Source organism: Xyrauchen texanus, chromosome 8 (assembly GCF_025860055.1).
Source record: "Xyrauchen texanus isolate HMW12.3.18 chromosome 8, RBS_HiC_50CHRs, whole genome shotgun sequence".
NCBI lineage: Eukaryota > Metazoa > Chordata > Actinopteri > Cypriniformes > Catostomidae > Xyrauchen > Xyrauchen texanus.
Window position 1 is genome coordinate 27,763,558 of NC_068283.1, and position 21,917 is coordinate 27,785,474.

At 38.7% G+C, this 21,917-nt stretch overlaps 2 protein-coding genes across 2 annotated transcripts in view; one reads left to right on the forward strand and one right to left on the reverse strand.

Moving 5' to 3' along the window:
• Positions 1–1,003: 1,003 nt before the first annotated feature.
• Positions 1,004–6,455, reverse strand: LOC127647355 (interferon-induced 35 kDa protein homolog). Its single transcript, XM_052131543.1, has 10 exons — positions 6,074–6,455; positions 5,166–5,198; positions 5,004–5,072; positions 4,767–4,925; positions 4,546–4,662; positions 3,189–3,333; positions 2,964–3,070; positions 2,662–2,848; positions 2,466–2,575; positions 1,004–1,545 (listed from the first exon to the last, which is right to left on the reverse strand). Exons 2-10 carry the CDS (start codon positions 5,178–5,180, stop codon positions 1,336–1,338), a joined length of 1,119 nt encoding a protein of 372 aa, XP_051987503.1. The 5' UTR covers positions 5,181–5,198; positions 6,074–6,455; the 3' UTR covers positions 1,004–1,335.
• A 96-nt stretch (positions 6,456–6,551) lies between these two features.
• The window catches only part of LOC127647338 (uncharacterized), a 36,566-nt gene continuing 21,200 nt past the window's right edge, over positions 6,552–21,917 (forward strand). Inside the window, exons 1-16 of the mRNA XM_052131522.1 lie at positions 6,552–6,611; positions 9,140–9,277; positions 9,811–9,948; positions 10,105–10,233; positions 10,428–10,521; positions 11,276–11,379; positions 11,707–11,857; positions 12,752–12,867; positions 13,005–13,158; positions 13,277–13,380; positions 13,824–13,977; positions 20,220–20,335; positions 20,474–20,627; positions 20,731–20,846; positions 21,321–21,474; positions 21,593–21,696. Coding sequence (XP_051987482.1) covers positions 9,140–9,277; positions 9,811–9,948; positions 10,105–10,233; positions 10,428–10,521; positions 11,276–11,379; positions 11,707–11,857; positions 12,752–12,867; positions 13,005–13,158; positions 13,277–13,380; positions 13,824–13,977; positions 20,220–20,335; positions 20,474–20,627; positions 20,731–20,846; positions 21,321–21,474; positions 21,593–21,696 — 1,926 coding nt within the window. The 5' untranslated portion in view covers positions 6,552–6,611. The remainder of the gene's footprint in view (positions 6,612–9,139; positions 9,278–9,810; positions 9,949–10,104; positions 10,234–10,427; positions 10,522–11,275; positions 11,380–11,706; positions 11,858–12,751; positions 12,868–13,004; positions 13,159–13,276; positions 13,381–13,823; positions 13,978–20,219; positions 20,336–20,473; positions 20,628–20,730; positions 20,847–21,320; positions 21,475–21,592; positions 21,697–21,917) is intronic.

Here is a 21,917-nt window from a genome sequence, read left to right on the forward strand (position 1 = left end):
ACTTGTGTACTATTGTTTATACAGATGAACATGGTACCTTTGCTCCCAATGATGAGCAAGACTAGTGGAGGTACACAATTGTTTTTCTGAGGTCTTTGGCTGATTACTTTTGATTTTCCCATGATGTCAAGTAAAGAGGTACTGAGTTTGAAAGTAGGCCTTAAAATACATCCACAGGTACACCTCCAATTCAGTGCACCTCCTATCAGAATCTAACTGGCTATCATTTTCTGGAATTTTCCAAGTTGCTTAAAGGTACAGTTAACTTAGCCTATGTAAACGTCTGACCCACTGGAATTGTGATTATAGGCAATTAAAAGTGAAACAATCTGTGTGTAAACAATTGTTGGAAAAATGACTTGTGTCATGCACAAAGTGGATGATCTAATCGACTTGCCTGAACTATAGTTTGTTAATATTAAATCTGTGGAGTGGTTAAAAAAAATGTGTTTTAATAAGTGAATGTAAACCTCTGACTTCAACTGTATGTGTTAATATGATTTAGGTGTGATACAATTCCTTAACTTTATCTGTGTAAAGAAATGTCCAATATTACAACTTTGTTGCCATGACGATGCAACACTAGTAAACTCTAGAAATGATTTTATCAAACTAAAATCATGGAAACATTTATATTTATGTCTTTTTGAAAGGTATGTACTGACACGTTTATAGACTGGTTTTATTCACTTCCATTCTTAGTGCCTTGTTATAACCATGATTTTCGACTGATCTTAACTTGGATTAAACCTGGAACATTCCTTCAAGATTTTATAGATTTTAGAATATTGGAAATTACTTAAATAGGCTTTGTTTTCTTCATGCCAGTTACATTCTTGTTTTCTTTTGATTTTGAGGTAAAAAATATGACTTGGATGTATATTTGTGAGATCCACCCTATTAGTGCGTCTTCTGAAAGAGGCAGAATTGCTGGAGATATTCATGTCCTGTCTGTTCATTTTGTTACAGATAACATGATGGCTTTGAGAAATTTTTTGTTTAAAATGTTTTATTTAATCAGATAATAACCCATATTCACCAATGTTATTCCCCCACAGCCCCATGTTAAACTTTACCTTCAAAAGACATTACAATATTTTTCAACAAAAAAATGATATTATGTATAATAAAATCCATAGAGTGTATGTATATTCTATATAGTATAAGTAGAAATGATCTATATATTATTGTTTTTCTGCAATATAAGTCCAAATAAAGATTCCATAAAGAGTAATATAAAGTCCATTCTGGTTTGTGGTCCAAAGGCAGCGCTGGATCTCTGAGCCGTAGAAGTTCATAAGCTATCTTAGATTATATCTGTCGAACAATTCTCTCTCACACACTCTGGCTGCCTTTTGGAGGGTCTTCCTCAAAGAGAGCCAGCTTGCTCTCACCCAGAGGGTTGTAGATGATGCTGTCCACCTCGCCGCCACCATTAGTCGTCTTCTGGAAGTGGATCTCCAGGTGGTCCTGCAGGCTTTCGGGGTCCATGATGGCAGGGATGCCTGTAAGCTGCACTGTGCTCTGACACACTGAGTCACATGTCTGAAAGTGAGCAACAGTTAGTTTACATAAATAATAACATTAGGAGTAAAGTGAAAGAGCTTCACTTGAGAAATATAAGGCTGCTGAGAGGTGATGTGTGCAATTTTCAGTTTTTGTGTTTTCAAACAGATTTCCCAAAACACTATCCAGTCTATCACTGGCTGATGGTCCAGTTTGTCCCACCCCAAGTTCATGCTATTGGTTGATCTCAATGTTGCTATTGTGAGATGGTCCGGATGCTCAAGCACACAGCAATGTTTTGATAGTTGGCTTACTTTTTGTTATCTCCAAATATTAAGCTTGGTAGGAAACCAAGAACATTGAGGAAAAAATACACACTTCACCTTTAAACAGAGCTGCAAGGCTTTCAGTTATGTCTGTAGATCTACATTTCCTTTATAAATCAGCAGACATAGGCTGCGTCTTAATTCGCGTACTGTCAGAGTATGTCCTGCATTTGATGAAGAACTAATTTCTTGGCCATTAAAAAAGTTTATTCTTTAGGTATGCAGGTGAGTAGTATGAATACAGAAGCAGTCCCATGACCCTAATATATTGTGTAGTAACAACAACCACAAAAACAGACTACTCTGATTTTCTAAAACAAGTACAATTTAACCACATGGAACAACTTTGTTGGTATATACAGCATTTGCAGTTCAAACAGATGCCGGTCTTGTGTTTCTCAGACATTTTTTTTAAAAAAGGGATGTCTCAGAAGCTTCCATGGCACAATGGAATAGTAAAGTGACCAATGGATGCAGAAGCTCTTTTATTATACGTTTTATGAATACAGAGGATTCAGACACTACTCTTTTGACATAGTGCTTTCGGCATATACTACATAGTAGGGAAGTATGCATATTCAGACACAGCACTAAGTACTGACAGCTTTTCTTTTCATTGGCAATTCCCTTTACCTGGAGCCGTGAAATCTCGCCATTGAGGAAAGGTGTAACCTTCACCTTGTGCTTCTTGTTTTTCTCAATCTCTATCTCATGATCCTGTTTGTCTGTGAGACCTTTGGCAACTGAAGGACAAACAAACAGGAGAATTACAAAAACTCAAGGAGCTTGTCTTGAGATATGTCAAATTAAACAAATCTAGTTAACATACTATCATAGTCCAAGAAGGTAATGACCACAGAGCCGGAGTCGCGCAGCATGTCTATGTCCTCCACTTCGCCACCTCCATTCTTTTTCTTAGAGAAATGAATCTGCAGCTTGTCTAGTAGTCGATCCTCAGACTCTTTCTTTGGGAGGTTAGAGATTAAGATTCTGCGAAGGCAAACCTGTGTGTCCATCTAAGAGATGGAGGGACAAAGAGAAATATGGCTATATATAGGCAGCCTGCCATTTTAAATCATTTTATCAATCCAAAAAAGTACAATCTATATAAATGGAGGTCACATTTCCTACCTCAACATATCTGGGTACCAGGAACTGAACTGGTTTAGCCACCACATTGATGGTACACTCCCCAAGCTGCACCTGATGGTCCTTCATGCTCAAGATATTCTGAGCCACTAAAGAGTTAAGGTGGTTGAATCAGAAGTTGTTTGCAAGAGGAAAAGTAGCCAATAAATATCTCTGATATGCTGTTTTAAATGGTGATGAGGTTGGGTTTTTCTGACCACAACATACCGTCCTCTTCCTCAAAGGTAATCAGTGCTGTTCCCCCCTCCATCGGAAAAACTATACGTGGGTTCACATCAAAGCTCAGAAAATGTGCACCTTGAGCTGTCTCTCCATGAAATACAACTTTCTTCTCAGGCACTGCTGTAGAGATCTATGGAGCAGAAAAAAACTCAAACTCAGTGTGACTGTGTAAGGTGACGCTGTGCACAGATACAGATCTTAAGCCGGGTGCACACTGTATGATTTGTATGGGCCGCTACAGTTTTAGTAGTAGTAGTTTTATTGTCATTTCACTAGTACTTAGGGAAATACAAAAGAAGGAAATTTCATGTCTCATAGGACCACTGTGTTACATAATATAAAAACTATTTATACAACAGTTTGGACAACAGCCTGTCTGGCAGCAACAATCATCCATGCGATTATCTAATCAGCCAATTGTGTGGCAGCAGTGCGGTGCATAAAATCACGCAGATACAGGTCAAGAGTTCAGTTAATGTTCACATCAACCATCAGAATGGGAGAAAAATTTGATCTCAGTGATTTGGACAGTGGCATGATTGTTGATCCAGATGGGCTGGTTTAAGAATTTCTGTAACTGCTGATCTCCTGAGATTTCCACGCACAACAGTCTCTAGAATTCACTCAGAATGGTGCCAAAAACAAAGAATATCCAGTGAGCAGCAGTTCTGTGGCCAGAATGGTGAAAAGAATAGAATCTCAGAATGCTATTCTGAAATGCGGGTTGGTGCTTTTTTGGCGGCACGAGGGGGACCTACATAATATTAGGCAGGTGGTTTTAATGTTGTGGCTGATCGGTGCACATAACAATCCAAAAAATCGATTCCTATGAAGTCTTTCACACTGGGAGTGAGCATACGACAAAGTGAGCCAACAAAACAACGGTTTTTTTATAATCCGATTTTTTTTTTATCCTCGCCTGGCAATGAAACGTTCAAACAATCAAATCTGAGCCTCAGATCACGTACAGATTAATCTAAAATGCAAAATAATTGACCAACAGTGAATGTCACGCTTAGTAATCAAAACTGCCGATTTTGCACTACACAAGAGAAATCTTTAACAATCCCCAAAATACGTCTCAGACATACATCATACAGTGTGAACCCTGCTTTACAGATGTTGTACTAATTATTTAGGACTGAAAGCCAGCTGGTAGGTAGCTGTGCAGTGTTTAAACCTCTCTCCCCTGGCCTCAAGAGGCGCTCTAATGACTGATGCTAGAGGCTGTAGCCTTTAGCCTCCTCGTTAGTGCACCTGCATCCCATGCTGGTGACCCTGGTTTCTGAGTGGGTCGAGCAGGACCAGTTATATGACCATTGTGTTGAATGGCTCCGCAAACCTCAGTTTGCTGTTTCAGACTGTTGTTATTCATCTCCAGGCTTTCCAGCTCCTCCTTCATTTTTAAGATCTCCATCCTCAGCCTATTTTGTTCCTTCTGCGCAGTGCTCTTTTTATCCTGCACACAGAGAAGCCCATTTACACGGAATGGTCAGTTATTTTTTCCTGTTTAAAACTGTTTATTAGGAGATATGATGAGAGCCTATTTATTTACTTATTTACCTTCTCTTTCTTCAGAATCTCAGTATGTCTCTTGCTATCTTCCTCAAAAGACATTTTCCTCTCCAGTGTGCGTTGATTAAATTCCTTAGCAAAGAGTTTGCTGTTGTCTATGGCACTTATGATTATATTTTGTTCCTTTAACATAGCTTCATGTTGCATCTGTGGAAAGATTAGATGACATACTCAGAAATGTGCCTGTATTCAGGTTGACACCGGCTTTACACCTCACTCACACACCTTGTATTTGTTGATCTCCTTTATTATATCTTCCAGGCATGCCTTACCATCAGTAACCAGGGAGAAATCCTGAGTTGACAGACAGGAGCACAAATAAGGTGAATTTATTGAATACAGAATTTAATTCAAAAGTCTTTCCCCAGTAGGCTACATTTCCTTTACCTCTTCCAAAGACATCTTTGACAACACAATAACCTGTGAAAAAAAGACAGCACTGTTAAATAAGGCAGCATAACAACATTTATTTACAATCTGTGACAAGTAAACACCTGAAAGCATTGTTGTTCCAATCAAATCTTGAGGAATACCTATTTAACATCAGTCTAAGTTTAGGTTTGTTTAAGTTTAGCAAAAGAACTTCAATCAAGGTTCAAAACAGGAACTGCTTTCTGAGAAACCACAGTAGAAAATTGCATAATGTAACAAAGGTTTAGTCCTATTGCTCATTACGTAGCCTATAGTTCAACATTTTATTCTGATCAAACACACATGAATTCTGTTTAGTTTGGCTTATTCGCCTTTTCAATATTAAGAAAAATGGAAAACACTTTACAATAAGGTTCCATTTGTTAACATTAGTTAATGCATTAAGTATCATGAACTAACAATGAACAATATATTTATTACATAATTTAGTAACCTTTGTTAATGTTAGTTAATAGAAACAGAATTTTTTCTTGGTTAGTTCATAGTGCATTAAATAATGTAAACTACTACAACTTTTCATCTTGAAACTGTATTAGCCTATGTTGGATTTAACATTAACTATGATTAATAAATGCTTAATAATATTGTTCATTGTTAGTTCATGTTAACTAGTATTGTTAACTAATGTTAATAAATGGAAACTTATTGTAAAGTGTTACCAGAAAAACTGTGACATTAAACGCTTTCGCTTTGATTTTGCGTCAAGCACGACTACCCTAACGACAAAACAACACTTGATCTAGTTACTTGAGTTACTTAAAGGGACGTTTCGCTAATGCCGTTGTATACGCTCTCTCCTTTTTGTGTCAAGACTATTTTTTTCTGTATACACTTTTAAATAAATAGACAAGACAAACACTTACTGCGCACAAGCCGGAGGACAGATGTCGTTTCGCTTTCGTTTCCTCGGGCAGATAGGCCTATGTTGATGCGAGGCGTCCCGGTGACTCAAAATATATATGGAGTCCCACATTAACTATTAAGAGCAGAACCCTAACATGAGTCAAGAGACATTCATGCTGGGCTGAAAGCGTATGCTCTATCGCGAGCGCTTTCCTTTGCCAAAAGTGGCAGCACCATGGTACAGGGATGTTAACAGATTACCATGTTGGCATACGTAGTTTTACAATTCATGGTGCATGGCCAAAGAATCATGTTATTTTGTCTTGAACCTCATTTGCTGCTTGAGCAAATCCAAATCTTTTTACTTCTCTGATGTGTCTTTCCAAGCGCCTTCCAAGTAATCAGAAGACACGCCTCTTCTATTGATTGACAGCTACATGAACCGAAAGCGTTTACTGAATGCGCTATCAGTGGAGGCGGAGTTTAAACTACTGCACATTTAGAGGCACAATGTTATTAATTCCTGACCCGCATCCCAGGTGATTTGCGAGGAGAACGGTAAGTCTTTTTTCGTCTCTTATTTTTGCCTTACATTTTAATTCTTCATTGAATAAGTTAATGCAATGTGTTTTGTATTAAACATGGTTATGTGCTGTATTGTGCATCGCTTTTTTCATCTAGTGAATTATCTCATAAAATCATAAATGTAAATTCTAACAATAGTAAATAGCCTACCTCAATAGCTCACCTAAACGCGATCACCTGGAGTTATTTTAGATGGAAGTTGTATTATTTTGTAAATATCTCTTTAAATATACCAAACCGTATGTGGAGTATAAAAAGAATGTTTGTTTTCATTGGAACTCCATCTAGATCGGTAACTGGGAGTCCGCGGATACACGGGCCGGTCAATTCACCTTCAGCTGTTCCGGGTTGACAATCCAACGGGCGATTACTTTTAAACGCAAGTTAAATTAAAGTTTCACGTCTGTCTTTTAAAATTTAGGAAAAGTGAGTTTAAAAAAAGCACATGCTGCAATTAATAGATTAATTAGATAAATGGCAGGCGTATTATTTTGAGGATTATACTGAGGAGGAAATCGCTTCTAAAAAATGAATCAATGCATGTAAAAAAAAGTTTTACAAAAAAATCCCCTATTTTTCTTTTTTCTGTTGCATCATGAGTTTATGCCAAAACAATATGCTGAAACCAACGCATAACACACAAGGTGTTTTGGCAAACCTAAGAGGGAATTTCCATTTATTCAAAATGACAGGGAAACGAAATTTTTGGTTGGTTTTCTACCAGTGAGATACTTATCACGTCTAATCACGTCTGTTTTGTAGCCAAATTCCTTTTGCTATTTCTTTAACATACTACAACATTTCCTCTTATACACTGATACACTGAGAAGCCTATCGGTTATTGTTCATAGTTATCATAGTTTCTATCGGTGTGCATCTGGAGATGTGAAAGAGGAAGTGCTGTAAGGTATAAAACAAAATACTTAGCATAGGTTCATGGGAGGTAACAGGAAATAAAATATTATTAGAAATGTGAGAGCGTCCGTTGAACTGAAAATTTGAATTGTGACAATGCATCTTACAGTCACACACTTTACAATGTAGACACTGTACTTTAAAAAAAAAAAGTGGTAACATGCAATTGTTTCCTTAAAGGAATATTCTGGGTTCAATAAAAGTTAAGCTCAATCAACAGCATTTTTGACAAAATATTGATTACCACAACAAAAGTATTTGGACTCGCCCCTCTTTTTCTTAAAAAATTTAAAATATAAATCTGGGTTACAGTGAGGCACTTACAATGGAAGTGAATGGGGATCAATCCGTAAACATTAAAATACTCACTGTTTCAAATGTGTAGACACAAGGTGTAAACAATATAATAAAGATGTACACTATCGGTCAAAAGTTTTGAAACACTTACTCATTATTTATTATAATTTGTTTTTTTCACATTTTAGAATACTAGTAAAGTCATTAAAAACTATGGAATAACATAAATGGAACTATATGGGAATTATGTTGTGACTAAACAAAATCCCAAATAAATATTTTATATTATATTTTAGCATCTTCAAAGTAGCCACCCTTTGCCTAGATATTAAGCTTGATTCTTGCTTTTTTAAAGAAAGGTGGGACAAATTATTTAAATTTTTTTGTGGTACAAACATTATGCTACAAATGCTGTCAATGGAACTAAACTTGTAATAGTACACAAAATAAAACAAATAACCATTCATTCTTAATATAGGCTATATATGGTAATACAAGACAATGTGTAGTTAATGTGAACATTACACAATGCTTAAATGTTTATTGCGTATTATGTATTTATTAGTTTATTAATTATAGTACTTATAAAGTATTAACAATTTTCATAGTAGCCTAATGAAAAGAACATTAATGACACTTATTAATTTAAATACATATTTAACATAATGGTTTTTAGTGGTGTACTTACTTTTGTAAGTTCATGTGGGACTATAATTACATCAGTATTTTTATTGATTTATTTATTTTTATGGAAAAAATACAAATTTTACAAATGTATAAAAATTGAAATATAGGAATTGTAGAGACCGGGTGCATGTTTTAATTTTATTTTGTTTCATAATTTCACAGTATGCCCACCTCTTCAGACACTATACACCACTAGTGTAGCCTAATGTGGTTAAGGTGATTCAGACATAATACAAATATTTTTGACTTGAATCAAACCAGTTAATTTAGATGTTACCACGTGAAGCACATTTTTAAGGTTACCGCTTTACACTGGTACAATTGATAATCTGCAACTGTTAGCTCAGGGATCTATTTCTACTTGAGCTAACCCATACAAACTACTTTGTTGGTGTAATCTGATTTGTCAGGTTGATTTACATTGGGGACATGAATAAAACCAGTTAATTTAGGTGCTACCTCATGAAGCACATTTTATAGGCTACCTGACAAAATATGTATAATTTACACAGTAAAATAACAGGTTAATAACGTTCCATTTTCAAAATCCATCAGATTTTGTGAGCCTTGATCATTTTAACATTTTCATTTTTCCCATCCAGATGTTGAAACTGACAGTAAGCTTAGCACTGGTGACCCTGGTTGCTTGCTCGCAGTGTCCCAACAGTGAAGTCTGTGAGGCAGGCCAGTCATGCTGCCAGGCTCCCACTGGAGAGTTCAGCTGCTGCCCTTTCCATCATGTGAGAGAAAGAACTAGTAATATATATATATATATATATATATATATGAATACAATTTGTACAACCCTCATTTCTCTACCAAGATTATAGAGAGATTGTTGTTGTAATTTTAGAGTTTAAGTGTCAAATACTCATCACTTGTTTCTAGAATACTACTTCTAGTAATAGAAAGTAATATAAAGAAAGTTATAAATGGATTGAAATGAGATCAGACAAGAGAAGGTATATTCCTAAATTGCATCTGTAGTTGCGTTCATACAGAAGACAATGTGTTCTGTGGTCTTATTTTATTTGCTCAGTCAGATATTCTTGAATAGCACCCTTAACTACACACATTTAGTCTGTCAGCTCAGTCTATAAGGGTTATGATAAGGTACTCTTTGGAGTCAATATGCAAATTGCTTCACTAGTAAACTTACTGACTTGATTTGTTATTCAAAGTGTTCAAAGTAATGAAGCTATAATTGGGACATTTTCAGTGATGTGTGTGATGATCAGCACAAGCACATTTATGTATCTGTGTGTGTGTGCAGGGAGAGTGTTGTGAGGATCACCTGCACTGCTGTCCTGAGGGCATGCTGTGCCAAGTTGTGGAGTCCATTTGCTCGAATGCTACACATACACTGCCATGGGTGGATAGGACCCCTACTAAACAAACAGGCCATCCCAAAGTGAGAAATCATGTTTGAGTATATAAGACACTTTTCACAGAGTCTAAATATCAGTAACTTAAAGCTGTTCTTCATCCGATTGACAAAGAATAACCATTCTGAATGATCTCAGATGTTATTGGATGAATTGACGTGTTAATGATCCTTGTCCCTCAGCCGTTCAGAATGCTCCCCACGTTACCTGCAAGTGAAGATGACATCATCTGCCCTGATGGTTCCTGCTGTCCTGTTGAGTTCTCCTGTCTGCAGATGGCTTCATCATATGGGTGCTGTCCAGTGGCACAGGTATATTATTGCTTGAACTTGGGCAAAATTAAATCAGCTTTACAATGACCTCTCTCTTTAGGAAGGTGGTTTTAGTAAACCAAAAGCTCCTTAGAGACCAAAAAGAAAAATATTTGCAATTCAATTTAGATGAATATATAATTTGAGTGATTATTTGTTTTTGTTTTTTACTGAGTTTGTTGTATTGGTTTCAGGGCATTGTTTGCTCTGATGGGAAACACTGCTGTCCAAAAGGCCATGAGTGCAGTGCAGACAGCAGTTCCTGTGTCAAACAAGGAACACACAAAGGTATGAAAAGAGTGAAATAAGGAAGTCCAACTGAAGAGAAATAAAGGCAATGTACACTGATTAAAACATCTGTTATTCAGATGCACTCATGTTATTAATTCATGTTAACACTTTAAAATAAGGTTCCATTTGCTAACAGCATTGGTTAACATCAACTAACAATGAACAAAACTTTTACAACATTTATTTATTTTAGTTCATGTCAACATATACTATTACATTTTTAAATCAAAAGTTGTATTTGTTAACGTTAGTTAATGTATGAACTAACATGAAATAACAATTAACAAATGTATTTTTATTAACTAACATTAACAAAGATTAATAAATGCTTTAAAAAATATATTGTTAATTGTTTGTACATAATACCTAATGCATTAACTAATGTAAATGAATGGAACCTTATTGTAAAGTGTTACTGAATTCATTATATATACCTTACAAAACTTTATGGGAACTTGGTATTAGCCATCACTGCCATCAAATAAATAAATAAATGAAAAAAATTGACAAAAAGATTCTGAATGCTTGCACTTTTTAAAGGAGATCCCATATAAAATGGTTTTATAACAGTAGATAAACCTGGTAACTATGGTGTTTTGATAATAATAATAAAAAAAATCAGTTAGAAGTATTGTATAATTAGTGAACAGCAGCATTTGTTGTTTTTCCTCATGCAATGTTTTTGATTAGGATCTGATGTAAATGTGATACAACTTTGTGTACTGCTACAGTGCCCTGTGATTGCTTTTAGAACCAGTTGTTCTTTGCGGAGATGGGATGTCAGAGTGTCCCATGGACAGCACCTGTTGCGAGAAAGAAGTGAATGAACAATGGGCGTGCTGCCCCATGCCAAGGGTAAGGACAGATTTTAGTTCAAAAAATTATGCTTAGATCAGTGACAAAATGTAGTGATCATAAACCCACAAAATATTAAATCTTTGGCTATACTATTGAATTATAGTTTATAATATATATATACTATATATAGTATATATTATATATTGAATTATTTATATCTATCAATCATTCATGGAACTTTATAAAACTTTCACTCTTGTGGTAACATAATGCTGTCTGTTCTCTGTACAGCCACAAATACACCAAACAGGAATCTATTATTTTCCAATGAATTAATATTTTCACACACATTTACATCTCTTTTATGTGTGTTTTTCTATTTAGGCTGTATGCTGTGAAGATAGAGTCCACTGTTGTCCAGAGGATAGTGTCTGTGATGTAAAAAGCTCCAAATGCGTGTCTTCAACCAATCAAGAGCTGCCAATGTGGGCCAAGTTCCCTGCTCGCCTTAGGGCTGAATGGGAAGATCACATGGGTAGGCTATTTTCTCACAAATGTATAAATTGTTTGATGACTGCCACCAATATACGGTATATGTCCATCACCCCTCTTTCTCAGTCTTCACTGCTGTAGCTGTTTCTCCAAAAATTAGCACTGAAGCTGAAGCCACTACAAACGGACAAATCACTACTGATCTCCACCACATGACTTCATTGTCCAGTACATTCTCAGAGAGTACATGGAAATGTATAGATAGTCAGTGACTTTTGTCATTGAAATCAAAGTTGGAGTTTTCTGGCTTTTAGTCCATGTCTAAAAACTTTGAGGTCATCCACGCAAGTGTAATCTTCGATGTTGAAAATGTTTTTCCCTTTAAACAGAAATACATTTACAGTTTTTCTCATCCAGGAAAAACAGATCACAATATGGATGACTCATCCTGCAGATAAAATGTTCTCTAAACAAATGCTATCTACAATGAGAATGGCCCTTTCCTTAACATACCTGCAACCAACTAGCAAGTATCAAATCATGATTAATGGCAGTGACTTAACTAAAGCCTATTAGCTATTTAAAAAAAAAGTATGATCAAGCTGATATGTCCCGACCAAACTTCCTGTTTCAATAGGAAATATTGCAACACTGGAAAGAAATAATGCTCGTCAAGCGGTATCTTAAAGGAATATTCCAGGTTCAATAAAAGTTAAACTCAATTGAAAGATTTTGTGACAAAATTTTGATCACCAAAAAAAATATTTTGACTCGTCCCTTTTCTTTAAAACAAGCAGATAGTCCTTAAATGTCACCTTAATTGCATGAGGTCTTTTACTGTACTGTACCATTGTGTTGCAGTTTAAAAGAGATGATATATATATATATAAAACATAGAATATTTGTTTTATTCTGAAACTGTTTCTAAAATTTCTAGGGGCATCTGTGGATTCCGATTATAATGTTCCCTGCAATGACACTGCAGCATGTCCAGATGAAACCACATGCTGTAAGACTAAAGAAGGAGAATGGGCCTGCTGTCCTCTGCCAGAGGTAAAACTCTTAAGCAGGATCAGTGCACTTTACCCCATGAACAAGCAGCCTTGGCCTTGACCAATTTCCCAAATAACTAATCCTGGACAGTCATGTTTTGTTTTTAAATTACAAGTGTGCATTCATTGTGTCTTTAGGCGGTGTGTTGTGATGATTTCATTCACTGCTGTCCTCATGGTAAGATATGTAATGTTGCTGCTGGGTCATGTGACGACACTTCAGGCTCTGTGCCCTGGTTTGAAAAGGTGCCTGTGCGACCAATCAGCAGTCAGAATGTGGCTGACACACAAGGTAGGTGAATCCCGGAAGCACAAACACACGTGAACGTCTATAAACACACATGCAAAATATTTTAGTACCCTTTTAGTTGTACTTAATTAGTTTCTATTTTTTCTATTGTCTTCTGTAGATTCAGACTATAATGTCCCCTGCAATGACACTGCAGCATGTCCAGATGAAACCACATGCTGTAAGACTAAAGAAGGAGAATGGGCCTGCTGTCCTCTGCCAGAGGTAAATCACCTCACCTGAATCTGTTACTGACATAGGTTTCATTTATGGTGGGGGGCAGTGGGGACATGTCCCCACAACTTTTTACCTTGGTTGAGTTTGTCCCCACCGCTTGAATAAAATAGCTTGACCCATGTATCATACTAATAGTTTATATGCTCATTCATGCATTTATACACTGAACTATAAAATCCAGGGACTGACAGTGGCAGATGTAGAGAAAGTAATCAAATTAAAAACATTACAATGTTCCTTTAAGCACTTGAATTAATACAAAACATATTGCTCCATTAAACCACTGTGCAAATATACATTTTCTTCGAGAAGAAAGAATAGCAAATAGCAAATATGTGCTAATTAAATTGTTGTTTGAACTCTTTAAGGATAAATGTTACTGGTTGATAAACATAATTTAGGTTTTAAATGTGCATACATTGTCTTTGTAGGCTGTGTGTTGTGATGATTTCATCCACTGCTGTCCTCATGGTAAGATATGTAATGTTGCTGCTGGGTCATGTGACGACACTTCAGGCTCTGTGCCCTGGTTTGAGAAGGTGCCTGTGCAACCAATCAGCAGTCAAAAAGTGGCTAACAAACAAGGTAGGTGAATCCAGCCAGACTGATCTCACTGTTACTTTGCCGACAGTAGGTTGAAAGTTCTGCCTCTGAAATAGGTCTGTCTCACCAAAACACGTTAATTTACGTCGATTAATTAATCGAAAAATAATTTGCCGCAAAAATACCGCAATTAATCATGACCCAAAATATATTCTGTAATAAGAAATTCTACTACCATTGGAGCAATTCAAACTTAAAGTACCGCCTTGATGTTTTTGTGAATCCGTTGCAGTAAGGGGCAGTCAGCCTCAGCCTGGGTCTATACTGGCAATACGCCTTATCAAGAGCAGCGGCAGAGATGAGGCTCTGGAGAGCAGGCAGTACAGCCTTTCACAGATGATGCTTTGATGATAAAATACACTTGGAACGAACACAAAAGAATATAGGGATCTCGAGACCCATTTGTCAAAGTTTTAAACTGCTTTTAACTTAAAACTGTGTCTTAAAACTAGGCTTTTATGATACGAGACACTGAAATGAGACAAAAACTTAAATTGAGACATTTTATGTCTGTCTGACGCTAAGGCTGGGTATCGCGTTCGATACATTTTAAGCACCGACTGAATTGTCTCTAAACAATCGATTATTGAAAAATGTCTTGTTGTTCGGTACCAAATTTCAATACCTAAGGGCTTAATCTCTTCAACTTCAGTGATAAGCATGTAGCATGCTAGATATTCTCAAATCTAAAAGTGCCGGTGATTGGCTGTGTTTAGGCATCAAGGAAAAACAGTAGTTTACCCGGCTTACACGTCAGGCTTTAGTGTGTATGCATCTCAACCCCCATGGATGTAAAAGATGTGGAAAAGATAAAAAGTGTGGCTACATTTCTCCAGGCTTGATGCCAACAGCATGCGATGCAGTATTTGCGACAAGATAATTGCTGCCAAGACCGGCAACACGACAAATCTGATCAGTCAAATCATTTTATTGTCACACTACCATGTACACAAGTGCAACAGTAGGTGAAAGTCTTGTGTGCAGTTCCGAGCAACATAGCAGTCATGACAGTGATGAGACATATACCAATTACAGTAAACAACATATTTACACAACACAATTTACATATCAAATGTACACATAATTAAACAACACAATAATATTAATATACAATGTACAGTAAACAATAAACATAATATAGAATACACATACAATAAAAATAAAAAGTATATAAAAAATATATATATACAGTAGTTGTATTGTGGAGAATATAATTATGACAGTGCAGTGTGAGATATAAGATTAATAAAGTGCAGTGCTGATTATTGATCGTGAGAGATCAAGTGTTAAAAATTCTGATTGCTTGGGGGAAGAAGCTGTCATGTAGTCGGCTGATGCGGGTCCTGATGCTGCGATACCGCCTGCCTGATGGTAGCAGTGAGAGCAGCCCATGACTCGGGTGGCTGGAGTCTCTGATGATCCTCCTAGCTTTTTTCACACACCGCCTGTTATAGATGTCCTGGAGGGAGGGAAGCTCACCTCCGTTGATGTTTCTGGCGGTTCGCACCACCCTTCTGCAGGTCTTTGCGGTTGTGAGCGGTGCTATTGCCGTACCAGGCAGTGATGCAGCCAGTCAGGATACTCTCTACAGTACTGGTGTAGAACCGTGTGAGGATGTGGTGGTTCATTCCAAACTTCCTCAGTCGTCTCAGGAAGAAGAGGCGCAGGTGAGCCTTCACAACGGCCTCAGTGTGGACGGACCATGTGAGTTCCTCAGTAATGTGGACACCGAGGAACTTGAAGCTGCTGACTCTCTCCACTGGTGCTCCATTAATAGTGATGGGGCTGTGTTCTCCGTCTTTCCTCCTGAAGTCCACTACAAGCTCCTTGGTCTTACTGACGTTGAGGGAGTGGTTGTGCTCCTGACACCAGTGTGTCAGAGTGTGCACGTCCTCTCTGTTGGCTGTTTCATCATTGTCAGTGATCAGACCTACCGCCGTCTTATCGTCAGCACTTGAAGCACTTGACAGTGCACAAAAATGAAGCACTTGACAGTGCACAGAATACACTTAAGAGCAGAAAGTTGCTCCGTCTTTGACTGCAAGAAGACCGAGCCGGTGCAGTCATCCTCTCAGCATACTCCTGCCACAGAGCTTAATTTAACATGCTGTAACACAGTTAATGGATGGGCAAGGAGGAGGCGAGAACCGGCTTGTCAATATAACTGATAATTTAATTAAACTCAAACCAAAAGCACAAACATAAACACACATGACCCGTAATTCTCTCTCTCTCGGACCATCGTCACCGGCCGCCTTTATCCTTCGCGCGCCTCATCAGGCCAATTGGGGACCGGGCGCGTGATATTCCGACCCGGCCCCGCCCCCCTCTGCTCCACACTCCTCCTGGCGTTATCTCAGGCCGGGGTGCCACCGGCATGACGTACACCCCCCTGGGGAGGGGTGTATCTTGCGTCCCGCATGGTCATCCCCGCCTTCCTCTCCCTGGGAGGAGACAGGAGGGGGAAGACAACAACAACAGAAAAAAACAAAACAGGCAAGGGAAAAGGCCAACATGGTGCGACAGAGAGAGAGAGGAGAGAGAGAAAAAGCTCACTCACCGGTTCTCTGCTGTACCGTCGCGTGGTCCAAACCTTCGACCCCCAGCGAGCAGAACGCCCCTCTGCTTTTCTGGCAGCAAATGGGGACACTCCTCCGCCCCTGGCAGCGGCCCTACCGCTCCGGGCAGTCGAGGCGTTTCTTCCCTCCTCCCCTCGCGGACGGCGGTCTCCCTCGACCCCTCCACATCTCTGGGGATGGCAGGGCACTCCTCCGCCCCCGGCAGCGGCTCCCTCGCTCCAGGCGGTCAGGGTATCCAGTCCCCACTTGCCCCACGGACGACGGCCGTTCCCCGCATCCGGGCAGTCGGGCTACTCCGTTACCCGGCAGATGGCAGCGGCGCTCCCCAGGGTGGACGGCAGTGTCGAGGACTCTGCGACGGGCATCCCTCCTCCTTCCCGTGCTTCGGCACCAATGTAATACAGTTAAAGGATGGGCAAGGAGGAGGCGAGAATCGGCTTGTCAATATAAATGATAATTTAATTAAACTCAAACCAAAAGCACAAACATAAACACACATGACGGACATGCCCGTAATTCTCTCTCTCTCGAACCATCGTCACCGGCCGCCTTTATCCCTCGCTTTATCCCTATTCCGACCCGGCCCCACCCCCCTCCGCTCCACACATGCCCACTACATGAGTCCTCCTAAAAAACTTCTGATGAATGCAGCGGCACTATGACTGGGACACCGACAGGTAAGGTTAACATTTAACAAACCAACAAACAAAAACGGCTAACTTGTAGTGGTACATGCTTGTGTACATGTTAAATGAACGTTTCTGTGCACGGTGACATAGTCCTATAAACTGGGACCTACGTAACGTTAGATATTGTTTGGATGTATGGCTATAGATAGCTTGCTAAATCGATGCTAAAAATGCTTTAAGGTTGACAGTAACTGATAAAGTTTAATGTACATTAAACTAGTTATCTTGTTAAACTGTACTTAGGGTTGACTGAATTAACAGTTTAGCTTTATTGCTTTATTTTTTCCTCTTCACATTAATGTTATAGCCTCTGCCCCTGCCGACCCTGGCATGAGGAGACCAGAAGGCTCTGGAGATGAGTCTTTGAGTCTGTAAAAAAAGTCAACAAACTGAAAAAATCAACAAAAAAAAATTAAATGCAAAAAACCTCAAAAGTTGTTTTGAGGTAATGTTTGTAATCTGGTTTAAATGGATTTCATAAAATTGATATCGAAAAAAGTATCGTTTAGGAACCGGTATCGAAGTCAAGGTATCGGTGTCACGTTCCTGTGTTGTCTGCCCTATGTTCTCTGTTTCACTAATCACGTTTATGTCACGTTTCCTTGTTGTCTGCTCCGTGTTTTCCGTTTCACCCGTCACCGATCCCGTTCCATGTCACGTTTTCCCTGTTGTCCGCCCTGAGTCTCACTGTCCGTGTGTGAAACTGCACTTCCCACAATTTCCGGATCACGCTCCCAGCCCTGATCACTGTGTTATTGTCTGCACCTGTCTGTTATTTTGTCATTACCTTGTCTGTTTATTTAAACCCCGCTTTCTCCCCTTCCCGTTGTCGTTTGTTGATGTTCTATGTCTCCGCTCTCGCATGGTCTTAGTCTCTCTCCGTGTTCCCTGCCTGTCTGTCAGCCCGCTCGAGGTTACCCTGTCATCTGTCCGTCCGTGGTTACCCTGTCGTGTCATCTGTCCGTCTGTGGTTACCCTGTCGTGTCATCTGTCCATCCGTGGTTACCCTGTCGTGTCATCTGTCCATCCGTGGTTACCCTGTTGTTCTCCGCCCTCCGTATCCTCTTGTATTTAGTTTCCCTTTTTCCCATCGAGGACTTTCTTTTGTTCCTGTGTTTTGTTTATTCTGTTTTTTGGTTACAATAAAAGCCGCATCTGGATCCACATTCCCGTCTGCCTTCTCCTGTTTCCTCACATCATAACAATCGGTAATGAAATTTTTCGAATGATACCCAGCCCTATTTGACGCATATACTGTACATAGTAGGGATGTCCCCAAAGCCGAATACCTAATTCGAAAAGGCACAAATAATGACTTCAAATGAATAACGAATTCATCCGAATAATACAAAAAAATATTCGGAAGACTGATCATCGTGAAAATTACAAAGCAATGATGAGTCTGTGACGACAATATTACAATAGTGTAAACCTTATGAATGAAAATGTGCACAGTGTAATTTCAAGTTTATCAGATAGCTGCGGTCTCGACTCCTTTTCATTCTCCGTTAATTGAGAGCGTCTCAGAAATATAATCTTGTCAAGAGTAATATTAACTAAGTTACTATTTCATACACACTTGACACTTCTTAATATGTCAGTTAACACATTAACACCAATTATTGCACACAATTCACATTTAAGGATTCATAAACCAACTTGAGCGCAAAGCTGATTAACACTTTTTATTGATTCAAAAAAATTACACAGAAAAGCAAAACATATATTCACAGAATCAACATATAACCTCCATTATTTCCTTTCCCCCTCCCAATCCCCAACCCAACCCTGACCCTCAACAAATATCGCTGTGGTCACACTTGAATATACACACACACACACACACACACAAAAAAAAAGAAAGAAGAAAATATATATATATAATATATATGTATAAAATAATAAAAAACAAATTTGGTGAAAAATGCCAAATAGCTGCCCCATATTGATTAAATGTATCTAAGTTGCCTAGCCTTCAACATGACATTTCCTTGAATACCACTACCCTCCCCATCTCTGCGCACCACTCTTGAAATGAGGGAGCTCCAGCCAACATCCATCCCCTATGAATAATCTGTCTGCCGATCATAACACTGGCTAGGACCCAATTTTTTATGTGTTCATCCCCTATATTAATGACCTCCCCATCACCTTAAATACAGAGTCTGGGGCAAAATGAAATCTGAGTGCCTAATACGTACCACGTAAAACTCTGAACCTTCAACCAAAATTCTTGGATCTTAGTTTCAACACACTACCAAAAAACATGGGTTGTGGCTCCATCTTCTGATTGGCATTGCCAGCAGGTGGGTGTGTCTTTAAGACCAAGCCTATACAATTTATAGGGGGTCTAATAGAATCAATGTAAAATCTTAAATTGCATAAGGCGCACCCTTGCATCCCTAATGTAGACTTGACGTTTTTTTAGAATCTCCATCCGCCAGACTCTGAATTAGCAGGGAGTAATACACTAATGCCTCATGACCTTTTCCAAATGCAGTAATCACAATTCCCTGAGTATCTGCCACTCTAGGGGGTGTATGCTACTCCCAAAAATAGTACAGAGCAGGTAGCACAGCTGTAAATTCCTATAGAACTGAGATCTGGGAATCCCAAAATGTTGAACCATATTTTCAAAGGATCTCAACAATTCACACTCATATAGGTCATTGAGCATATTAACCTCCCTCACAATCCACTCTGACTAGCAGAAAGGGGACTTAATAATATATTATTTAGGGTTCAGCCATATGCTTGAGGCAACATTTAAATAAATGTCTGAATTAAACACTCTGGACACTTTTGTCCATACTGTGTGCAAATGCTGTGATTCTGATTTGATGTTGTGTTTTATGATTTGTTGTTTTGCTTTGCACTTCACGGCCACCGTAATAAACACATGTAGAACATATCTGCACGCCTTTACTTGTTCTTAAATTGTTTCTAACATTTTTAGGGGCATCTGTGGATTCCGATTATAATGTTCCCTGCAATGACACTGCAGCATGTCCAGATGAAACCACATGCTGTAAGACTAAAGAAGGAGAATGGGCCTGCTGTCCTCTGCCAGAGGTAAAACTACTCAAGCAGGATCAGTGCACTTTACCCCATGAACAAGCAGCCTTGGCCTTGACCAATTTCCCAAATAACTAATCCTGGACAGTCATGTTTTGTTTTTAAATTACAAGTGTGCATTCATTGTGTCTTTAGGCGGTGTGTTGTGATGATTTCATTCACTGCTGTCCTCATGATAAGATATGTAATGTTGCTGCTGGGTCATGTGATGACCCTTCAGGCTCTGTGCCCTGGTTTGAGAAGGTGCCTGTGCAACGAATCAGCAGTCAGAATTTGGCTGACACACAAGGTAGGTGAATCCAGGAAGCACAAACACATGTGGACGTCTATAAACACACATGCAAAATATTTTAGTACCCTTTTAGTTCTTAATTAGTTTCAATATTTTCTAGTGTCTTCTGTAGATTCAGACTATAATGTTCCATGCAATGACACTGCAGCATGTCCAGATGAAACCACATGCTGTAAGACTAAAGAAGGAGAATGGGCCTGCTGTCCTCTGCCAGAGGTAAATCACCGCACCTGATCTAATACTAAACCCTTCAACTGGATCAATGCACGGTACCCCATAGACAAGTACCTTGGCCATAAAATCTCTCTATGACATTGTCGCTAATGGATAACAATACTGGTGGACTGTTATGTTTTTGTAATAAGCAGGAATGTCAGTCAATAAGAAATCAAGTAATTGCATGGTATGCTAATGGATTAATCAATCAAATTAATTATGATAGCATTTATCAGTATTTGCTGTGAAAAATCCCAACATTAAGAACATTGTAGACATTGCATTATTGTGGCAGATGAGTGAAGCATTAGCATCTAAAACAGGCTTTATAAGTCAATAGATTATTTGTTTTATTGACATAAAAGTCACTATGCAATGAAGTATGTGATGACACTTAATCCACAGTAGGCTATACCACAAAGCAGTGTTGTACGAGAATTTATATGTAAATGAGCGTGTTATCTTTTTCTGTAGGCTGTGTGTTGTGATGATTTCATTCACTGCTGTCCTCATGGTAAGATATGTAATGTTGCTGCTGGGTCATGTGACGACACTTCAGGCTCTGTGCCCTGGTTTGAAAAGGTGCCTGTGCGACCAATCAGCAGTCAGAATGTGGCTGACACACAAGGTAGATGAATCCCGGAAGCACAAACACACGTGAACGTCTATAAACACACATGCAAAATATTTTAGTACCCTTTTAGTTGTACTTAATTAGTTTCTATTTTTTCTATTGTCTTCTGTAGATTCAGACTATAATGTCCCCTGCAATGACACTGCAGCATGTCCAGATGAAACCACATGCTGTAAGACTAAAGAAGGAGAATGGGCCTGCTGTCCTCTGCCAGAGGTAAATCACCTCACCTGAATCTGTTACTGACATAGGTTTCATTTATGGTGGGGGGCAGTGGGGACATGTCCCCACCACTTTTTACCTTGGTTGAGTTTGTCCCCACCGCTTGAATAAAATAGCTTGACCCATGTATCATACTAATAGTTTATATGCTCATTCATGCATTTATACACTGAACTATAAAATCCAGGGACTGACAGTGGCAGATGTAGAGAAAG

Bases quoted from the DNA above. Each gene is read 5' to 3' on its own strand.
- LOC127647355 (XM_052131543.1), bottom strand. The intron at 4,663-4,766 runs GTAAATAAGTAA...CTCTGTGTGCAG, and splicing joins AGATTCTGAAGAAAGAGAAG to GATAAAAAGAGCACTGCGCA. The intron at 2,849-2,963 runs GTAGGAAATGTG...TCCATCTCTTAG, and splicing joins TGGTACCCAGATATGTTGAG to ATGGACACACAGGTTTGCCT.